Source organism: Rhinolophus sinicus, linkage group LG04 (assembly GCF_036562045.2).
Source record: "Rhinolophus sinicus isolate RSC01 linkage group LG04, ASM3656204v1, whole genome shotgun sequence".
NCBI lineage: Eukaryota > Metazoa > Chordata > Mammalia > Chiroptera > Rhinolophidae > Rhinolophus > Rhinolophus sinicus.
Genome location: NC_133754.1, coordinates 145,917,536 through 145,940,415, shown reverse-complemented (window position 1 = coordinate 145,940,415; position 22,880 = coordinate 145,917,536). Strand labels below are relative to the sequence as shown.

The 22,880-nt window shown below is 38.0% G+C and overlaps 1 protein-coding gene across 2 annotated transcripts in view; it reads right to left on the bottom strand.

The window, feature by feature from the left end:
* RORB (RAR related orphan receptor B) overlaps positions 1-22,880 on the bottom strand; it is a 183,225-nt gene that overhangs the window by 4,967 nt on the left and 155,378 nt on the right. For both annotated transcript variants that reach the window (XM_019736709.2, XM_074330568.1), the window contains 5 exons: positions 16,665-16,786; positions 15,184-15,316; positions 12,488-12,595; positions 10,844-10,954; positions 7,721-7,833 (listed from right to left, as the gene is read on the bottom strand). In XM_019736709.2, the coding sequence (XP_019592268.1) occupies positions 7,721-7,833; positions 10,844-10,954; positions 12,488-12,595; positions 15,184-15,316; positions 16,665-16,786 (587 nt within the window). The remainder of the gene's footprint in view (positions 1-7,720; positions 7,834-10,843; positions 10,955-12,487; positions 12,596-15,183; positions 15,317-16,664; positions 16,787-22,880) is intronic.

Below are 22,880 nucleotides of genomic sequence, written 5' to 3'. Positions count from 1 at the left end.
GAGAAAGTGCCATTGGGGCTGGGCTCTGAAGGAAGGGTGAGAGCCAACTACTAGATGCTGGGGCAGGGGTTGCATAATATGTCCCAGGATCCCATGCAAAGAATCCGTGGTGCTTGAGGCACCAGAAGAACTAAAGCACTGGAGCAGTGGGTGAGCATGTTCAAGGATAAAGCTGGAAGAGGTGGACGTGGCCAGATTATACAAGGTCTCAGTCTACTACGTTAAGGTCTTTCTAAGGCTTTTAAGCAAAAAGGAAAGATGATCAGAATCCTCTTGTGAAAGATTCTCTTTGGGTCCAGGGTGGAAAACTGTGTCTTTTCTATATTGTCATAGGTAAAGAATGTTAAAGTATCCACTTAGCTCGTGTTCCTTGGGAAATTACTCAAGCTCTCTTAACCAGCTGGGTCACACAGAAGGGGACTACAACAACTTCAGAACACTTCTTACACATTTCAATTCTCCCCGAAATAGCTATTGAATGCAGAGAGGCTTTGAAAGCTTTCTCTAATTATCTGCAGTTGAATTGATGAGGTGCAGAGCTCCTGAAACTTCCACATGCAACTCCAGAATGTGTGTCAATCTTCAGTGTGCGTAAGAATCACGGGGTGCTTCCTACAAAGGCAGATAACTGGGCTCTACTCCTAGGGATTCTGTTTCAGTAAGTGTAGGTGGAGCTCAGCCTCCATATTTGAAACAATCATCCTTTGCAGATACTGATGTAGTGGATCCATGAAATAAAGTTTGAGAAACCCTGTTCCAGAGGTTCACATCTTACGAATTTACAGCTGGTTTTCAAAATTGAGAAGTGAATTCTTCATCATATTTGAAACAGTCCTAGTAGCCGAGAGTAAAGTTAACTCCTTTTCAGGAGGCAGGCAAGGAAGTTATAGCTAGAAAGGGAAGGTTCCATGTCCTTAGTTCTATTAGCTGGGTGAGGGACAAGTAATGAAATTCCTGAGTTCCCTAGGACACACAAATACTACGTATGCAGAGAGGATTAGCCCAGTGATAAAAAAATATGTATATATAGGCTGTGAAATTGCCTGGGTTTGAATGCTGGATCTGCTATTTATAGCTGTGTGATCTTGGGCAAGTCACTTAACCTCTCAGCTTTCTTATCTGTCAGATGGCAATTATGGTAGTTCCTATCTGAGAGGGTTCTTGTGAGGGTTAAATAAGCCAACATAAATTGTCTATATCAGTGCCTGGTACATAGTGGCAATATACGCGTTAGGTGTCATGCTTCCATTCCCACATAATGCTTCCCTCAAGGAGAGAAATACATAGTCAAGGCCACGCTGGTTTAGCCAAATGAAACATAGGGCAAGAAACCACCAAAAATTGAATCTCTGTAGATCATGTGTGAATACAAAATCAACCATTTACTTTTATTAAAATGAAAAAGCAACATCATATTGATTTTCATTTTCTTATAGCAATTAAAGTAAGTTACTGATTTAATAAACTGTGACCCATAAAGTAGAATCCTAGGTACTACAATTCTTAAAGCATGTTTCTGCTCCTCTAGAGAAGGGGTGGTGTGGAAAATTAACTGTATGCGAGGACTGAAACCCTTCTACAGTTGCTCAGTTGCACTGGAACAATTTAACCATGTGTTCAGGTTTGGAAAGGGAATATGGACTCTTGCTTCTTTCCTGCCTAAAACTGGGTTTAAGAGGCATCTCGTTCAGGACCTTGTTCTTCCTCTGCTGTGGGATTTGGATCCCATCCCTGTTGCTCATGTGTAGAATGGACTGAATGGTGAGAATCGCTTTGTATTTAAGAGCACTGGGACCATCTGAACAAAGAGCACTGAGAAAGGCAAAGAGCTTCCTCAATCTCTGTACTCTTGGAAGAGGCTGATTTAAAGGCATTCAATCAGCTGTGGAAATAGAAGTGCTGACAGGGGCATCCATCGTCTGGAGGCACGGTGGGCCAGGAGGCCATGCAGAGGCAGCAGTAGCACTTGTCAGAGCCCAGAAGGGCCTGGTGGAGGAAGCAGCAGGCAGTCACTTATTGCTCATTAATATTATGTACTACAGCTGGGGGACCCCCATTTCAAAGGGAGCTCAGCGCAGCCTCAACAGTAGTTAATGGTTCAACAACTTTTAAACAGCTGGGGAGGTGATCCAGAAGCACTTGGAGATGGAGGAGGTAGTCAATTTCAAATCATCATGAAATTTCTTCCTGTTTAAATAATCCCCATAGCGGGACGAGACAGAGGGTCTATAAAAAGGCATTTTCACGCTCATCTCTTTCTTATACGAGCATTTTTTATAAGAAGGAAGCTTTAGCTTATACCTACAGGGGTCTACAAGAAGAAAAAGCAGCTGTTTGAGAAGAGATAAGAATCCCATGCCTCTTTCCAGAGGGTACTTTTATTAGAAAATCCACAATTTTACAACTAGTACATTTGAGGTTGGAAAAATGGAAGATGCAGAAGGTAAAACTAGTGATCTTGTTCATATGGGCTTCCAGGCCATCAAGGTAACCTCCAACCTGTCGCAGGAAACCAACAGTGGTTTGATCAAACTGGGAGAAACTTCAGAAGCATTGATAAAACCAGGGCACAACAAGTGAGGCTGAATATATCCATTTCACTTGTCCATTCACTTTTAAGCTTTTATTTAGTAACTCGGTACTGTTATAACAGAAAGACAAACTTCTGTCTCTATGTTAATGATACAGTTTTGTTATTGTTATGCTAGAAATGCACTTAGGAATTAAGAGGTTAGTAAACCTGTTGACTTGTACCTCTCTCAGATTAACTTATCACAATTCTTCCTGGGAAGGCTGGAGCCTTCCAGATCTGAGGGGGAGATGAACCTCAAAAGAACAGATGTGTCACCACATGGTGCAGTCATTCTTCTTGGCCAGGGCATTCTCTTCTCATAGCAACCCTAAGGTCTCCATTGCACTTTCATGAACATGACATAACTTTAAGCTAATTCCTATGGAAGAAGAGATGCGGTGGGGTATCTTTATGGGCAGCAAGGGCTTTAAAAGACTGACTTTTTAATAATAGAAAAAGCGAATAATAATGGTATTATTATTTTTTTTCCTTGAATGAATCACATTTTCTATAATAATAGAAAAGAAAGCCCAGTGGGGGCCAGGTAAGAACTTTCTGGCCAGCCAGGAATAGGAGAAAAGGGATGACCGACAGAGATTCTGAGCTTCCACAAAAGAATTCCACATAGACTGCTCCACATCCTGGAAGAATTAGAAGGGGTTTATCAGCATAGAACTGGGTCTAAAAACACCCATGGGTGGTGTAGCCAATGATTCCTGGAAAGGAAATATCTATAGCACATGGCAAGGCATCAGCATCTGAAAACTGTTCTGAGAAGTGAATTGAAGGCATGGCACTCACTGAAGTGTTCTAGTTGTGGCAATATAAAAATGACTCTCCCTTTAGTCTCTGCATATGGTGAGGTCAGTGGGCTTTGTGGTCTGAGTTATACGAGGACTTCTTCCTGCCTTCCCATTGGATATATGTGTGTTTTTATGAAGTTTGCTAGTTTTAAACTTCTCAGTACAGCTTTGGGCAAGAACATACCTCCAGGAATACTGCATGTATTTGCAGGAGTGCTGGGAAAAATAAATATGCTACTTAACAATATCCTACGACTCTTAACTATCCAGGAGACACAGCAGGAGGGGCTGGACCGGAGAAGACTATGTCAAAGAAAGCTCCAGCTATGGTCCTGCCACAGGCTGCACTTAAGAAAGGGCAGGAAATGGACACCTGCAGGCAGAATGTGAGCAAGACATGCAGACCCATGCTTTGTCCTTGGCCATGAGTGCTCTGCCTCAGCCTAGCCACAGCTGGGTGGGCCCTTTTTCTTTCCACTCTCTGCCCCTCTGGGCAGGCAACAATAACCGCAGATTTAGTGACTTGTAATAAGGAAGCCCACAGGCCAGAGAACAGAATTGTCACAAGCCTTTATCGTTCAAACATTCACTGTTTTATCTGCCACCTTTTCCCCTCCCACATCAGTGGTCATGCTAATCTCAACCAAGTGGAGAAAGAACATCACAGTTTCCAAATCCCCACAGTGGTCCTCACCCCAGAAGTACACATCTCAGAGTGAGTCATCACAGCACCCAAAGCTCCAGGTGACAGAGCCCTACTTGAAAGCCTGATGGGAATGTTGACCCTGGACACAGGCTTTATAAACATAGTATACTTTTCAGCTTTGGGCTGGAATATCATCCTAGACTAAACACAGAACGCAGAGTACCAATTTGAATCTACAAGACGGTGAAAGGGGTCTGTTTCTTCACTCATTGTAAAGAAATAATAAGAGTCCTTAAAACTATCTGAAGAGTCCTTAAAACTATCACACTGGACTGAGCACTGGAGGGCAAAAGAATATGTTAAGAGGAAACCTTTGTTTTTCTCTTTTTTGAGTCAAAGAATATTATGCTGAAGGGACTTTAATGGCCATCCAGTCCAACCTACTCATTTCCCAGACAAGAAAAGTAAAGCCCAGAGAACAGATGGGCTGCCTGCCCTAGTCAGATGGGGCTTAAAAATATATATGTATATTATATATATCTATTATTTTTTTCCATGAGCTTTAGTGAAAGTGACCAGTGTCATCTGGCTTCTCAAATTCAGGATCCAGCCAAATCTATTATTCATAGCTTGAATATACCTTATACTTTCTTACCTCAATATCATTTCCCCCATATTACTTAGAATGTCATACTCCACCTCTTCAACACCTCCCCCGACTTCCATCTTTTGAAATAGCTTTTATACTTTGGTGATTAACTCAAATCTACCATGTCTTGGATAAACATTTATCTGCTGAAATAAAATTTGTTCTGTCTACAACAACTATGTCAACAGCACTTACATACTACCTATTGTAAACCATGCATCTTGCTTATATTTGATCTCATTTAGTCCTCAAAATATCCGTAGGAGATTGATACTATCTTTAGTCACATTTTACAAATGAGGGAGCTGAGGCACAGAGAGGTTAAGTAACTTTTCCAGGGTCACTCAGTGAGAAAGTGGTTCTGATGGTTTATTATAAATAAGCTACATATTATCATTATGCTAACAAGAAAAGGAAAACTAGATTCTTTAATAGCATGTTGTTTTTTTTTCCCAAACTAACAAACAAACAAACTGATTAATATATAGGGATTGAAACCTTCTAGTTAATGGAAACAGAATTCCTGAATTTTCAAACCCTCCCTTGGTCCAAGTTTGGTCAAAATATAAGGTGCAGCTACTTGAACTTTAATTTAAGAAGGTGAGCATGTAGGAAGTGTGTTGGAGACTATTCTTTCAGCACCAGGTCCAATGACTGTGTCTGAGGCCTGCCCCTCTCACCTGATGTTTGTTACACCTGTTCAGGGTCAAACTGGTTGGCAGTATAAATAGTCTTTGTACAGTACACAGAGGACAGATCTACCTCACCTACTGGGGATTTAACCTGACCCCTTGCTTTCGATACAATAGTTGGGTATGTGTGCATTTTTCTGGAGACAGGTTTCATAACATTTGCCAGACTCCTTGAGAAGTCTATAAGTATCATGTATTAAGAATGGTCATCACTGTTTCAGAGGTATGTGGAGACAGAAGAGCTCCGTGAAGGCAGAAGGGGCATTTCTTCAAAGATGAGAAGAATCTGTGGCAGGGTAGAATAGTTTTTCTTGGATTTAAATACTTGTAAAACATTTATTCCTTGTGAACAGTGTGGGTTTGATGAGAGGGTGTCCCTTTACGTCAATGGCGCCGTTGTCCTTAAACTATTCTAGCAGTCAGGAATTCGAGAGCCTTATCGTCTCCACCCCAGCACGTGACAGTTGATGAACCTGAGACTTGGACAAATGGAGTGACTTACCCAAAGCCACACAGTTCAGAGCTGGGATAAATGAGAGTCCAACTCTCATTCTGTTTCATGGTTCTTCCATATTATTTCAAATAGCATCCTATTAAAATAATGACTTACAAAGAAGGGTCCACACAAAAATCCAATATCCACACATGATCTGTGGAAACAGTGCTTTGTCATCTGGCTCCAATGAATTTTATACAAGAAATTACCCCTTCTAATGCTTTCTCTGGTCCCCAGCTTTGCAACATTTTCTTTCTATAAGAAAATTACTGAATGAATGTTAACTAGACTTATTGTGGTGACCATTTTGCAAGATACACAAATACTAAATTATAATGTTATACATCTGAAACTAATATAATGTTATATGTCAAGTATACTAAAAAAAAGCTTAATTAAAAAAATAACTGAATTGTGTACTTTTCCCAGTAAAGATAAAGAAAGGAGAATTAAGCTGACCTATAGTTGGTGTTTTAATTATTTTTCTTGCCATTAAATATATTTTCTTCTTCAATTTCTTTTTCTTTTCTACCTCAAATGCCTCAGATCACCAGCACCAGGACACCAGGAGGTAGAAAATGGGATAAGGGTGAGAGTTTTACTCTCCTAGGACAGTAATGATCCCAATGTCACAGTGCATTAGAATTTATGCAGTCTATAGATCTCATTTGAACTTCAAAATACACCTATTTATATAGGAGTAAGAAATTATAATCTTCATTTTACAGATGATGAAACCAGGGTTTTCTGACAAGCAGATGATATCCCTAAGCACAATAGCAACACCTTTTGTCTAACTCTGCATTTTACCAAGCCCTTAATTTCAGTGTGGTAAATATAGGGACCAAAGTCTTTGGAAGATCCCAAATGCAGGAAGGCCACCCTTTCACATTAATTAACTGGATGTATTTATGCATATATGCTACAGAATAATTACAGAGACAGATGTATATATTCAGAGATAATTTAAGATCTAAAATAATGCTAAATACCAATTATTAGAAAATTCCTTCTTTTTATTGTCATTCTTTTTGGTAAACAACTTTTCTCAGTACGCTTCTTAAACATCACTATTTTTTTTTTTTTTTTAAGGAGGGCGCAGCTCACAGTGGTCCACATGGGGATCGAACCGGCAACCTTGGTGTTATTAGCACCACACTCTAACCAATTGAGCTAACCTGCCACCCAAACTTCCCTATTCTTAATTAAGCTGAATCAAGAAATGGGTGGCACGTTTCTTGCATTTTTGCCCCTGAGATACATTTTGAAAGAACCCCAGGGCAAATCTTGAGTGAAGAGATTAGAATTGAAGGGAAATTTATAAGGAATCAGTCTAATTTTCTACTCTGGGTAGGACTATCATTTACAATATGCCCCAGGGGAAACCAAGCAGTATCTGTTAGAATATGACCAATGACAGGGAGCTCACTACTTCCCATGGTGCTCTACCCCTCTGTTCAGCAATCTTCATCATTTTATAGTTCTCCCTTATTTTGAATACAAATCTACCTCCTAACTTTTGCCCAGACATGACTCCTAAAGTGGCACAGAGTCTCCTCTTTTGTCACATATGAATTCTGAAGACTTGATTCCTTGTTTCAAGCTTTTTGTTTTTCAGTTCCTTTGATTTGTTTTCCTCTATCTGGGGTTCAGATCTGTCATCCTTCCCTAAGAACATCATTCTCCCCTCAATCGGTTATAATTTATAGTCTCTCTTTTAAAATGTACACCTCAAAATTTACGTGCTTTTGGTAACTTTTATAAATTGTTGCTCTGAGAACTGTCCCTTGCTTTATGCAGCCAGCCCTCTTTTGCTCATTGTACTCTTTCAGTGACAGTAGGTCTGGGGTCTGAGGACCTACCTTTGCCAAAGTCTCATCATCCAGGTGATTCTTCTGAATCACATGTTGAAGTGCAAAATAAATCTTTTCCTGAAGCTTCTGGACCTTCCTTGGTTCTATCAGCCAGGCTCGGTCTGACAAAGGAAAAGAATGGGTAAGAAGGGAAGGGAGCATGGCTTTGTTTTATTTCACCTACATCTACAAGTGCTGAGCTTCAGAGCCATTTCAAATTAGTTCTAAATTTCTTCTGAAGACATGCAATTATTTATAGAAAACATAAATATTTTATAAACAATGCCATGATGACAGGAATGCACAATACAGTGACCAAGGAAATCAGAATGGAGGTAAGGATGTGATGGTTAAATAAACTCCTACATGTTTATTATTGTCTGTGACAATTTATATCTCTATTTCTGCATGTATGCTGAGATTTTCTTTCAAAGTGGAAGTTAATGATTTATGAAGAAAGAATTATAGAAGTGAACAGACCCTATTGTACAGGAATATGTTTGGTATTCAGGATCCCCTTCGCTTTTATGTGCTATGTTATCATTTATACAGCACAAACGTGAATTAATTTTAAAAATTTAATCCTGAGTCATTTTTTTCTGTATTGAATTTTTAAATGGTTGATAGGATAAGCCCTCCATCCCTTCCTCTCTTCCTCCTTTCCTTTCTTTTTTCTGACCTCCCTCTCTCTCTTCCTTCACCCCTTTCCTCCCTCCCTCCTTCCTTCCTTCCTTTCTTCCTAGAAGCTTTTTACACCATGGTGACAAAATTCAGCCCAACATCAATGCCTTAGGTCGGAGCTTCAGTGAAGAGGCACCTAGAGTCTCCAAATGCTGAACAAATACTCATGGAAAAGAACTTGGATATGATCCTTCTGAATACAGTTCAGGTCAGGAGAGAAACTCAATTCTGTAATACTAGACGGGGCAAGAACAAGTCTAGCCAACAGTTAAGCAAACCCTTACGTAAGTGAGCACAAAAGCCTTCAGTTGACAATTGTCAATCAGAATAAATTAAGTGTCCCTCCCTCTCGTTTCCCTAAACTATCTGGAGCTGAATAGACAGTGGTCATTATGGCAAGAACCTAGGGGAAGGGTGGGGTCTGGCATGAGATGGAGCCTACATAGTCTGGAAATCTATCTTCCCTCCCTTTTTAAATATGGCACTAGGCCAGGGTGACAAGGTATTTGGAGTAGCTAAAGCCTCTGATTGTAGGTCTGCTACCCGGGCTGGAAGATTCCCACTAGGTACAGTAAGACAAATTATTGTGCTTCCAAATTGAGCAGAATTTGATGGCCCCAGCACATCCTTTCTAGAAAAAGGTTCATAGTTCAGTTGATTCCTAACTCCTAAAGAACAAGGTTGCCTTCCTTCTGGGGCAGTTATCTTTAAGGATTGTTTAGGTTTGCTATATCACGTGTTAAATATTTGCTGCTAGGAATTTACTGATTCACTACAAACATACCTAAAGAGGACAATGAATTTTGTAACACTTCCTTTGAGCAAGCAGGAAACAGAGTGAAATCATATCCCTCATCATAGACCCACAGGCTTAGAACTAGCATGCTATTGAACTATACTCAATGGGAACAATTAAATGTAGTGAGAAAATAGTAGGAGGAAAATTATTTGGCATTTGGTTGCTGCCAGAAGTAAATATTTCTTGCCACTTCTTCCATTATATTTGTGCTTCCAGGCATGGGAAACTTTTTAGGGTTAAAAAACAAAAAAATAATGGTACAGCTTGGTATTTAGACAGAGCCACAAAATAAACTGTTAGCAATAACACTCCAAATGATAACAAATTTCCATTTTTGATAAAGTATGTAGTAAAAAAACAGAAGCCAATGGAAAAATATCTTCATAAGATTTAAGAATAAATAAAGCCTAATGGATAAAAAGTGTAGAAGCTGGTATTATTGGTAGATATAGAATGACATGTCAAAGTGTACCATCATAGGTACGACTGATTTCTTCCAACTCACTGACAAATATGTTAGGGTATAAGAAAAGAGATCTAGTCTCTAGAGATAAATGGGTAATAGAAGGAATGAGTCTCTTGACAGTAAAAATTAGCAGGAGTGTGTCTCTCTTTCAGTGGAGAACTGTCAACAACACTGCTATCCCTTGACCTAAAATCTAACTGAACAGACAGCTGAGTGAGTGACTCTGAATTCTCATTGTGGTTGAAGAAGGAACAATGTATTTATTAGAATTCTGTACATTTTCAAGCTGCCATATATTTAAAAAAAGAATTTCAATTGCTATTGTTCTGTTTGATCTATAAATGTCAATGCATTACCTTCTTTGAATGCATTTTAAAATTAGACGAGGTCTTTATTATTATGAAGCCCAGCTTTCTAACTTTATAGATGAGAAAACTGAGGCTCTGAGGGGTCAAGTGTTTAAGGTCACACAGGTAAACGGTGACAGACCCTGTACTGGAATACTACTGCCACGCCAGAGTTTTCCAGCATTTGCACAAAGTGAGTACACTGACATTAATTTGGGTGGAAAAGCCAATGAAAGAGCTATTTAAACAGGAGAAAGATCCTATGCTGGATCTTTCATTCAAGTGTATTTCTACTAAGTCTCACCTTACTGGATATTTGTACTTTAGTTTTATTTTTTCATAAACTTATTAGATTTATCTTTTTAACTCTTATTGATAAGACATTATTTACAAAGCCTCGAAGGTATTTTCACTTAAAAAATATGAAGTATAATGTTTAAAAAATTAAATAAAATGTTCAATTGCAGTTGACATACAATATCCTAAGTGTTTTATTTTTAAAATAAAAATAAAACACAGTTTTAACTCAGGCCATGATCAGTTTTCATTTACCTATTAAGGAATAATTTTGCTTATCCAAATCTAGAGTGACCCTTACCACATGCTCTACTCTAGTTGTGGGAACAACATTGGTCATTTAAATTAACTTGAGGCTACTACTTTCCTTTGAATTGTCCCAAAACATCATAAGTATGCTAAAGAAAATATACTTCTTTTAAATTTTCTCTTGAGCACCTTGGCTAAGGTAGGTACAATCCATGTGAAGGATAGTAAAACAGGTTAAAAAACAAACACACAAACAAACAAAAAAACCAGGTAAAGACCTCAGACTTCCCTACCTGGAGATATCAGAACAGCAGATGAGAACAAAGCAATCTCCTCCTCAGTCAGCTGCAAGGAACACAAATTCTTTGCAAAGTCAAATGCTTCATTCACTAGGTCATCAGAACCTATAAAAGAAGGCAAATTAAGTGAAAATACTTGAACAGAATGGGCAATAGTAAGAAAAGTCCCATAATCGCAAAGTTATTTAAAGTTTTGCATACTAGGCACATAGACAAAATATTTCCAAGTTTCTATCCATAAAAAGTGATTTAGTAGTAATTATAGAATAAGGAAAGCAGGCAACATCCTGACCAGGTAATGAAAGTTAACATTACCAGTGAGGGGCAGATGGAAATGGTGTGTGCCCATCGTAATATCCAACTGGAAATACATAACCCGAATCTAATTGTATAAGTTTGAAATTAGTTCCAATTAAAAAGATTAAATAAGTGATTTGGGGATCCTTTTGTATAAAGATAGCATTCATGGAAAACCTAAAACATTAGATACAAGGGGCAAAAGGCTATCAGTCTTTGTGGCACTTAAACCTGGCAATGTAGGGTGTCCAGGGGCCTCAAATTGAGATGTTAAAAACTTATAGAACAGATATGAGGTATCTTTCAATTTGGTAACTTCCCTGGAAATTTGATTGAGGAGCAAGCATTCATTTATTTTTACCTTCTAAATGAATGATTTGTAGGTCAGTTGCTTAGCCACTGGGAATTTTGGCAAAATAATGCTTCATCCCTACACTGATCCTTGGTAAATGTTTATTTTATGAAGCTGGAAATATACCCAAGTTACTTGCCAAGGTTTATCCTTCTTTCTTGAAAATCTAGCCTTGGAGATGACAGGAATGTATATCAACTGCAGAAGGGAAACACTGCCAGCCCCGATGGACTTGCTGTTGGCTACCATATCAACTAACAGCACAAGAGGTGAAAGGCCAGTGGCCTTCTTTGATGTCCATGGGCAGGATATGGAACAAATGGCATTGTCAATCGTTAAAACCTTTCCTGGCATCACCCCATCTTTGCTGACATTCTTTTCTTCCATGCCATGCGCTGATGACTAGATGTAAACGATACACAACACTTCCAGAGAATGACTCCGTCCATGCTCTCCCACAAGAATGGTCTGGGGGATCATTTTGGGCAGGTCTATATCCACTCTATCTGTGCTCCCAGAACTTCATGAATTAACAGTGAGAAAGTCACTTCTCGGAGTGAGAAGCAAGTGAGGGAGCTTCCTCTTTTAAGCATCTTAACTAATGATTATGAATTTACATTAAAAATGTAAGAAGTCACCCCATGGCCCACCTGTGAGCTACACAATATACTTTGTGAAGTAGTTAGCTAGAAGGTAAAAGAGAAGCTGACCCTATAAAAAATGATCTATAATGTATCCCAGATCTTTTAGAAATAGTCTTCATTGATTTCCAAATGAAGCATGGCCAGTCTCAACAGGTCCAGGGTCCTCTGCTTCCTTTCATATTTGGATGCACAAGTATAAGATCTGTTAGATGAAATATTGGAGGCTTGAATAGTGAGATACTAATTCACACTAAAGAACCAAGGAATTTCATTTACCAATTTCAATCTGAGTGGAGAAACTAATGGTAGCTAATAAAGTTGTTTCATCATCAAACGTAAACTTACCTAGGGCTTTGAACATTTGCATTCCTCCATATTTTCCTTCAAACAGAACAGTGTTGTTTAATGGATTGAAGGCACGGCACATTCTCACTAAAACCACTTCTAAGCAACCTATGAGTAAAAGAAAAAAAACAAAGCGATGTATAATATATGCAGTAGTAAACAGGTTATATCTCCGTGACCTAGAAAATTCCCTGGCACATAGTAGGTGCTTAATAAATATTTACTGCATGAATTAGTTTACTACCTTTGTTTTTCCCTCTGGACATTTATTGACATCCTGACTACCTTTGTTTTTCCCTCTGGACACTTATTGCTACACAATTTCGCCACATTTTGGAGAAATGGGCTTTTATCCTATAGAGTTTTGGAAAGTGACAGCGTGACTCAGAAGCCACATATTTGCATGGAGGCATCATACAGGTAATTTGACTACACTTGTGGTGTACCCAAAGGTACCCATGGTGCCTTTCTTATGCTACCACTTTATATTTATGCCTATGTTTTACTTCTTTTGTTCTGCTGATTTCTCTTTGGTTTCCCTCATATGGCACCTAGAATAAGGGCTATAGAAGGGGATTTGCAAATATTAATTGAAGTAATGCTTTTCTGTCAAAAACTATAAATGCCATATATTGAGTATCTACAATGTGGAAGTCACTTTTCTTGGCCCCTTATTATTTTATTTGCTCCTTGCAATACCATTTGATAGGTCAAGAAGTTTCAAAAACATTAAAACATGCACACAGGCACATATAGACACACACATACAGAAATCCTTCAAGATTCCTTCCCAAATGAAAAATACCTGTTTTAGAAATAAAGCTCTCTTGGCACTTAGGTAAAGGACTAAAGATAAAATACACTTTAAAGGTGGCTAAAATGGAGGGCAGCCCCTTTTTGGGGGCTGGATGCGTTAAGTACCCTGCCTTTTATACTAGAGTCAACACATTTTTACAGCAGAGATGTTGAAGATTATATGGTCCAATGGTTCCCAAATGTCAGCCCATGGACTAGTTATACATGAGACTTAATTCAAAATACAATGAACTGGGTTCCCTTCTGGGAGATTCAGATTCCATGGGCCTCAAATGATGCCTATGACTCAGAACAGTCAGTAAGCTTCTCTGATGCTGCTGACGCAATTCCAAATTTGGAATTCATTATTTCTAGTCCATCTCTTTATTTTACAAATGAGGAAACTTTCATCTAGAGAGGTTAGCTCAAGGCCACATAGCAAGTGTGGCAGATTTTATTTTTCAGAGAAAGTCACAAAAATATCTTCTATCCCACATGCTTTTCTAGAAACTACCACTCCCCCACCAACCAAGAAGTAGAGTCATGTCTCCTACCCTTGAACCCAGGTGGGACTTTGTGACAGCCTCCAGCAATAGAGTGTGGTGGCAGTAACAATATGTAACTCTGAAGTCAGAAAAATGCTATGCATTTCAGCCTTGTTCTCTTGAAATGCCAGCTTTTGAAACCTAGCACCTATGCTATGAGAAAGTGCAAGCAGTCTGTGGAGAGGCTCATATGGAGAGGAACCGAGGCCTCCAACCCAGAGCCTTGGCTGAACCCTGGGCTGTCAACCAGCACAAACCGCCAGCCAGGTGAGTCAACTTGACAACGGATCTTCCTGCCCTCAGTCAAGTTGCCTCGGTGAACACCACATGGGGCAGAGACAAGCCATCCCTGCTGAGCCCTGCTCAAATTGCAGGTTATTTTTACCCAGCAGTAGATAACTGACACATCAAGTTAATGTTTGAGTCAAGATTTGCATCCACTTGTATCATTTGGTGAAGCAGCAGTAACTTAGAATAACTTAGACTTCTATGTGGCCCAAGTTCAAATGCAAGCTTTGCTGTATATTGGCTTTATGATATTGAATACAGCCCTTTACTTCTCCTTTATAAAATGAAAATAATATTGATCTCACAAGATTAAATGAGATGTTATAGGTAAACATAAATAATATATGTACGTTATTATGTATGTAAGGGTATGTTGTTACTATTACTATGGCCCAGGACCCTGAAGGTTAACACACACACCATGGTGGATTGCTTCTTACCTTCTATTTTGAAACGGGGCCAAGAAAGACAAATAAGGTTTTTTTTGTTTGTTTGTTTGTTTGTTTGTTTTTCTGTTTGAGTATTGGATCTGCTAAGTCAATCATGTGCCGAGTTTCTTGAACTACTTCCTAAGTGGTTGTGTGTATATTAGAGAGTGTGTGAGAAAAGGGAGGGAAAGATGAGAGCGCAGTGGAGTTTCTCCCAGTGTATTCTGGCTGCAGGCTATACTCATTAAAATGATTGGAAATGACCACAGAGGCAGAGCTCAGCTAGTCTGGATTTTTTTCCCCACAACAGAAGGCAAATAGTACATTTTAGAGCCAGCTCAGCAATTCAGCCACCTTGACACGCTAATTACTTGCACTGCCTGTCAAGCTGGGTATCTCAACCTTCACAATTAATAGTTCGACTTTCAATAAGCAAAATTGTATTTGACTTCAAAGGGGAACTGAATGAGTATCAGGGCATTTTTATTACTGAGAGTTTCCTCTGGGAGTTGGCTGACAGCGTGGGTGGTAAAAAGGAGCTACATATTGGAAGGAGGATGTCTAGAGTTAACACTGAGCTAAGGGTCGACCGCATCCTGGTCTAAAATAGGCCCACTCCCTGAATCTTCTCCTTGCTTACCTGACTTCAGAAGTAGAATCTGATCATTTTGACAGAGCTCCATGAAGCCTGTTATCCGCTTTGCAAACTCTACCACGTATTGGATGGCGTGAGTGATCTGGATGGCACATTGCTGCCATAGTGCTTCCCTGGACTTCAAGAGAGAAAAGATAGAATGTATGGGGAGCAAAGTACAACTTGGAGAGTCAATGCAATACTCAGGGTTGCGCGCTTACCTAGCACTTGGGCCCAAGGTGGGAATTTACCCAATTCCTTTAAAAGTGGTAGACAATATTTTCTAAGATAGTGTTTTGACCTGTTTGAATCTTGAAACACTATAATTATCAACATACTCAGGCTAAAATAATGGAAGCATTGCAATAGCATGTAAAGATAGTTATTTATAGTTTCTTTACTCTTTTCTCTTCCTTTTCCTCCTTTGCCTGGCTAAATAAACTCAAGCTCTTAGTCTATTTAGTAAAAATAAATGCTTGCACTGAGGAATAGAGATTTCATTCACAGGCTTTTATAAGGTTATTTTCACGGGTACCTGATGGACACTAAACTTGTAATATTTTTATTCTGTGTTCTTTTTGCAGAACTTACAAAGTTTGTTTTTCAGTATAAAATGAATTTCAAGGGAAAAGATATCAAATCAAATCTCTCTTTTAAGTAATACAGACTTCCAGAAATGTATTTTGATCTTTGGGTTGTTTATTTTGGAATGAGAAATATAAATCAAAGTGTGTTAATTCTGGTTTTTATTGACCATAACAATATCTATGCTTTCTTCTCCTTATTTATATAAAAGTGGTAAGATTTAATTGTTTCAGTGGAGAAAATCAGTATGCTGTAATCATGTATTTAGATACAAACACATTTATACATTTTAAAATTTCATTTATTGGTAAATTTTGTAATTGATCTCAATCCCAAACTAAAACAATGTGAATATAGAACAACAACAAATTCCTTCTCTTAAAAACTTCTCTAATGGACACAAAAAGTAATCAAAATAATAACAATAATAATGTGGGGTGAGTTGGTCTTTTTAAACACGTGGGCGGGCAAGAAAAAACATTTAGAAGGCTTTGTCACATAGATCTGCAGTGTAAGTTTGAGACTGTGATTTCTCAACTGCTCCTGCTCCTTACCTGGCTCCAAGAAGCCACCATGAGATGTTCTAAAATCATTTGGTGTAGGCTTAGTCTCTCCCGTCACTCAAGCAGGGCAGTGGTTTTCAACTGGGGTAGTTTTGGCACTCGGGAAACATTTGGCAGTATCTGGAGACATTTTGATTTTCATTGTGTGTGAGGGGAGTGCTACTGGCATTTAGTGGGTGGAGACCAGGGATGCTGCTAAACATTGTACAGTGCACAGGACAGTCCCTACGGCAAAGAATTGTCCAGCTGAAAATGTCAATACTGCTGAGGTTGAGAAAGCCAGAAATAGAGAAGCCACAGTTTCTCTAATACTTTCCCATAGTTACTTTTCCAGAGTACCTTGCTTTGATACGCTTTAATTTCTTCATAGGTGTGCGTCTGCCACGCCAGCTGGTGTAGCTCCTCCATGGTGTATTGACATGTCTCCAAGTGGGACTTAATGATGTTCTGTGCAATTCGATCTGTGAGAAAGAATATGAATTTGAGGGTTTGTGAATGAAATCCCACTCTGCTCAAAGAAAATTGCTCTTAACGTGTTTACTATTGGAATGTCTTTTGGAGATACTCCAATTGTATTAGAGTGTTTTTAACACTACTATCTATTTTTAAATCTCCAGACAAACTCTTTATGGCCTTTTTCCAATTTTGAGTCTTTTAATAAAAATTCACTGCCTTTTCCTTTTCTTTTTTTTTTTTTTTTTTTTTTTTTAATTTTTTTTTTTTTATTAATTAGTTTCAGGTGCACAAGACAAAGCAAAACTTAGACATTTATCATTTATATCCCTCACACTGTGTGAACCCCCCTCCCCCCATCCACTATCCCTCTGTACGTTCCCAAAACCTCTCACCTTCCCCTTATCCTTTTCTTTTTGATCACAAACCTGTGTTTTACAAGTTGGAAAGTGTAAAATTCCTACAATTCCACTAACAGTCTTGACATTTACACTCTAATACTTTAAAATATTTGAAAATCATTAGACCCCATTGTTTATCTCAGAAAGAATTAAAATATAAATATATTTGCTTATATTATTTTTTAAAGGGAGAATTAAGCAATAATCTAAAAAATAGTTTTCTATAGAAAAAGGAGAATACAGTAGAGGGACAGGGATAGAAGCTAGACTTCTCTGATGATATTTTTGTAGATTTGACTTTGGAACCATGTAGATATCTTACATAATTAATAAGGGGGTGGGGGTACAGATAAAATAATATTGACTCACGAGTTGATAATTATTGAAGTTGGGCCATTATATTCTCTTTTCTAATTTTTTTATATGATGAAATTTTTAAAAGAGAGCTACAAAAAGAGAAAATGATTATATCCATGAAAAAGTAGTAACAAGCACAATCTGTCTTTTGGGGCCATTTATCCAAAATGAGTTGTATTTGGTATCTTAAATACCAATGGTTTGGGGTTTGGACGTATGAAATTTGAGTGATAAAACCAGACACAGGAGCTCTCCTTAAAAACCTGCTGTAAATCACCTGAAGTTGGACAGAATTGGCAAGCGGTCCCCTAATAATTCCATCTGCTATTGGAACACATGAAGAAGGTGACATCTTGGAAAACCAAAGTGCATAGGAATTCTATATGTGGGGTATGTCCAAATTTTTGGTCTGATAACTGTTCTTGGCTCATACAGAAATTGAATTTTTCTTATGTTTCAGGTTGTGCCATTTCAAATTTGTTTTCCTTTATGACACTTTTTTTTCTACATAGCCATATTTCATTTCTCCAAGATAATTTTCAAAGCAGTACTTAGGTAACTTCTTTTTACCTTGCTAAGCTTCTGGTATATATGGTATGAAATAAACTGAATTTTAGTGATGTAGAGAATGAAAAAAAACATAAGCTTATTAAGCTTCTAATGTACTTTCCAAATTAAAAAAATGTCATATAGTCTATTGCCTAGCACATTATAAGCATTAAATAAATTATCATTATTAGGACATTCTATATTGTTTGTCATCAGGGAAGCAATGTGATGACTCCAATGGAAATAAAACAGAGAGATTTAGTTTTGGGATCAGTACTAGTGAAAGAAGATATTTCAATATTTATTAGAATTTTTCAATCAGAACTATAAAGTGATTGATGTAGAAGTTGCTACGAATGTTAACTTATGATTATAGTTATGTTCTATTGGATTCAGCATTGAGCATATCTAGACTTATTGTTTATCATCTTATAAAATCCTTTCTTTAAAAAATCCTGTATTCATAATTTTATTGACTATCCTCTTATGTTACAAAAAAAGGGTAGGAATTACTTTATAAGTCATATTAAAATAGATTGCTATGCCATGGTTTATCATTTATCAATTTTACTTGAGCAGTCTAATTACTTAGAATGTAGAGCAGACATATCTATTCCTCATAGGTATATAATGAAAACATAGATTTTTATAGCTCATCATTTTAATCTTCTTGATATAGTTTGTTTTCATCTTCAAAGATATGCTGATTTGTCAGTAATTTACTGGCTTCAAGGTTTATAAGCAAAACTACAGTTGCTGCTCAAAATTGTGTTATGAAAAACTCTATCTGTAACTTTATGACATTTCCTGGGAACTGTTGGCCAAAGTTTTAGAATTCTCTGGCCTTCTGCCACCAATGCTTAGGGCTTTATGGGGTATGAGGAGGAGTGGGCATAATAAACAGGTGGGCAGGTTAAGCAAAACTGGAAGTGAAATCCACATGCATGCTTTAGGACTCAACTCACATGTCCATTCCTGGTGAAGGTTTCCCTGTTTCCCTGTGTCCTCATGTAGAAGGGCCAGCTGCTATTACACTTTGATTCTACCTCCAAGTAAGCCCTCACATTGTGGTTATTTGTATGGATTCTGTTTGTTCCATACCCTTCAAGATTGTGAGCTCTTCAACAACTGGACTGCAGAGCTCAGCACAGTGCCTCATATATTCATTCAACAAATATTTGTGAGAAGCTATTATATACCAGGTTAAGATACAGATTTTAAAAAAGACTTTTCAGGATCTAAAATCATACCATATCATATCATATGATGCAATAAATTCCCTGAGTTATTGGGGGAGCCCAAAGAAGAAAGTGTCTAACTCAATCTAGGGGAAGCAGAAAAATAACCATGGAGAAGATGTCTGCTGACCTGGGTCTAAGCAGGAGTTTGTCATACGGGGAAGACAAAGATGAACCTCAGGTAGAGAGAATGACATTACAAAGGCACAGATAGAAAAAATTAGCTATAGGCTTGATAATTTCTGACATATTTTGTTATTACAGCGCTTACCTTTTACAACCATTTCTCTTTTACTGAGAAGGAAAATGAGATTCAGAAAGAGTGAGTGACTCTAGACCCATTTTTATAGAGCTAGCAAATGGTGTTTTGAAATTAAGTCTGTCTTTTCCGGAAAGAAGTCTGTAGTATTTGAAACATAGAGGGCATGGAAGAGATGAGGAGATATACGACTGGGGATGGAAATGGTGTCTAGAGGCTTAATAGCTGAGTGAGGAATTTGGCTTTTATTTTGTAGGTGATTGAGAGCTTATGGAAGCTCTGAAGCAAGACAGTGATGCTATCTTTTTTTTTTTTTTTAATCTTAGAAAGGTGGTCCTGGTCATGGCAAAGACAATGAGATGGCATTAGAGAGTATGTAAGATTAATCTGGTTGTTGTGAAAATTCAGGCAAGATCTGAGGAGGTTTTGGACTAGGTAAGAACAACAGAGATGGAGCAGAGGGGCTGGATTCAAGACAACTCTGAACAAGATGCACAAGAACTGCAAATGAGGAGGAGGGAGAGAGAGAGAACAGTAAATATAGTAGGTGCTCAACCAATGTTGAGTTAGTAAAAATAATGTTGAAAATGTCCATTCATCCACCCATCTAACCATTCAGCTATCTTCCCATCCATCCATCCATCCATCCATCCATTATTCCATTTTCTGCTTTATTTCACAAAGGATTTTAGAAAGCTTAGATTTAATGTTTAATGATTTTAAAGCCTAAGTACTCACAATGGCTTTGAAGTCAAACACAAAACATGCATAATTATTTCCTATACTCTTATAGTGAGAAACAAAAGGCAAATCTCTTTTTGACGTAAGACTTATAAATATCAATGAAAGCTAAGACACAGACGCAGCAGTTGCAGAAGCAGACCCCACCCCCCACTTCCTTCAATGGGTCTGCAGTGCAAAGGTGAGCCACATGCAAAAACCTGACTTGACCCTCTCAAAGCTCAGGTTGATAAACCACACAGTAAAGCTAGACTTGGTCCCATGGGAGCAAGGCCTGAGGGCTCTCATTCTGCGGATTATAAAGATGCACGAACATCAGAGGAGATGGCTTGCTTGGACTCAGAGTCTGCAGTTGTGAAAAGGGGAGAAGGATTTAAAAAGAAGGGACAAAGGGAGAGAAATGAATACAGTATGCAAAGTTCCTGCTGGGAGCCAAAGGAACTTTCAAGAGTCCTTGCCTGGAAAAATAGAAAAGGTAATAGTAAACGCCATCATCTCCAGGGACCAACCACATGAGAAAGTCTAGACAAAGAGACTGAGGTAAAAGAGCAGAGGATATGGAATCTTTCTGGGCAATCGCACACCCTTCATCCGTTTCCCTGACTTGGATTGCAGCTGGCTCTCAGAGTTGTGGGGTTTTTTAACTAGCTTGCACTGCAGAAGGCACATATTGAAGAAAGAGTCGGCACGCACTGTGCTGGAATAATGGGTTCAACAGGAATATGGCCCAGATGACTGACTAATGGGAAATTCTACCACCTTCAAAGGTGATAACTATGAAGCCCACACTCTGCTCTTCCTAAGACCAGGGATGAAGCTAGAGATTTCTTAAGTGGAAAATAAAATGCAGCTACATCTTCTCAGTAGTTAAGATTCCGAATATATGTTCAGTGAGATAGAGATTTGTCCAAATCACTCCGAGTATGTGGGCTGCTTTGATAGTTATTAAGATGATGTCAAGGAATGAGGAGAACAATTTTATATGCTCAGTCCAGTCATTCTTTTCAATCATGATAAGGTAAAGTGTGAATATTGACGCTAGCAAGGGGGAAACGGGGTATGTAATTGCAGGTTAATATTAGGACCAGGATCCTTATTTTCTATTTGTTAATTTCATGAAAAATAGCTTGCTCTCACTTTATCTCTCTCTTCCTCTCCTCTTTCCCCATATGTACATATATATATATATATATATATATATATATATATATATATATATATATATAACTTTAAAAATGAAATTGCTGTTTTGTTTTTAGACTTTGACCCACATATGATTTCTTGAAGGAAAGCTCATTGGAAGCTAAGACTTAAAACCAATTAATAGAATTTGTCACTTTGTGTATTAACTAACTTTATGAGATAGAAATGACAATTTGGGATTCAAGTGAAAGAATAATCCTAGAAATCTTTAAAATAATTGATATAGGGATATATTTATGGCATAGATTGTGGTGATGGTTTCATGGGTGTGTACTTATCTCCAAACTCAGTAAGTTGTATATATTAAATATGTACAGCTTTTTGTATGTCAATTATATCTCAATAAAGAGGTTTAAAAAAACTGACATAGACAAATACATTTTATCATTTTTGATGAAAAAAAAAGTTAAACATTGTTAAAATTGTCACATTTCCCTAGAAACCCTAGGGGGCAATCTTAAATCCAGTTACGACATGGACAATAAGAGGAGAGAAATTAAATTTTTGAAGGGAAAACTGGAATAAAATTGATGGAAATTTTCAATAGTGTAGTAATTTAAAAAAATTATAGGTTTCTGGGCTGGAATTACCCTCCTTCCTCCATTTCCAGATGGACTGTATCCAAATAATCCCAGAAGTGAGTTGAATCTCTATTCTCTCTCTGAAACTGTAAAGACTTCCCCATCCCTCCCCTATCCTCACCAATCTTCATTGCGATCTACAGCATAAATCAAAGTAGGAAGGAAGTCTCCCCCTTGAGGCATTTACAGATGGTTGAGATGTATATAATAAAGTTCACAAGGATAAATGAGTTTTAAAGGTCAATCCTATCAGACAAAGTAAACACATTATTTTGAAGTAATGCTTAAACAAATATAGGAAAAATAACTTTTTTTACGTATTGAACCACACACAGTAAAGCAAAGTTCGGAAACAAGTCATCCAAATTACCTAATTCTATGTGAAAAAAAATGGTGACATCTGCTTATTTCAGTGAGAAATAAGTAAACTGACAAGCAAAGTGACAATTTCTTGTTTATAATTATAATGTTATAAAATGAGGACCAGCTTGCTGCTACTAAAATAGCAAATGACCTTCTGCAGCTCTGATTTCAACCACTCAGCGGGTTTTTTCCACCAAAGGGGCTTATTTTAGTTCTCACTAGACATTTCAGCAAATGGCGCTCTCCAAAGGCTACAGTGTCTCAGACAAGGATTACACGGATGGTTTCATTAGAATCCCACATCCTGGGAGCCAGGAAAGTTGAGTATATCTTTAAAATAAAATGCTGCTTTCAGTGTTATTACCAAGAGCACCGTGGCCCAACTGTACCTAGACGAGAAAGCTGAGACT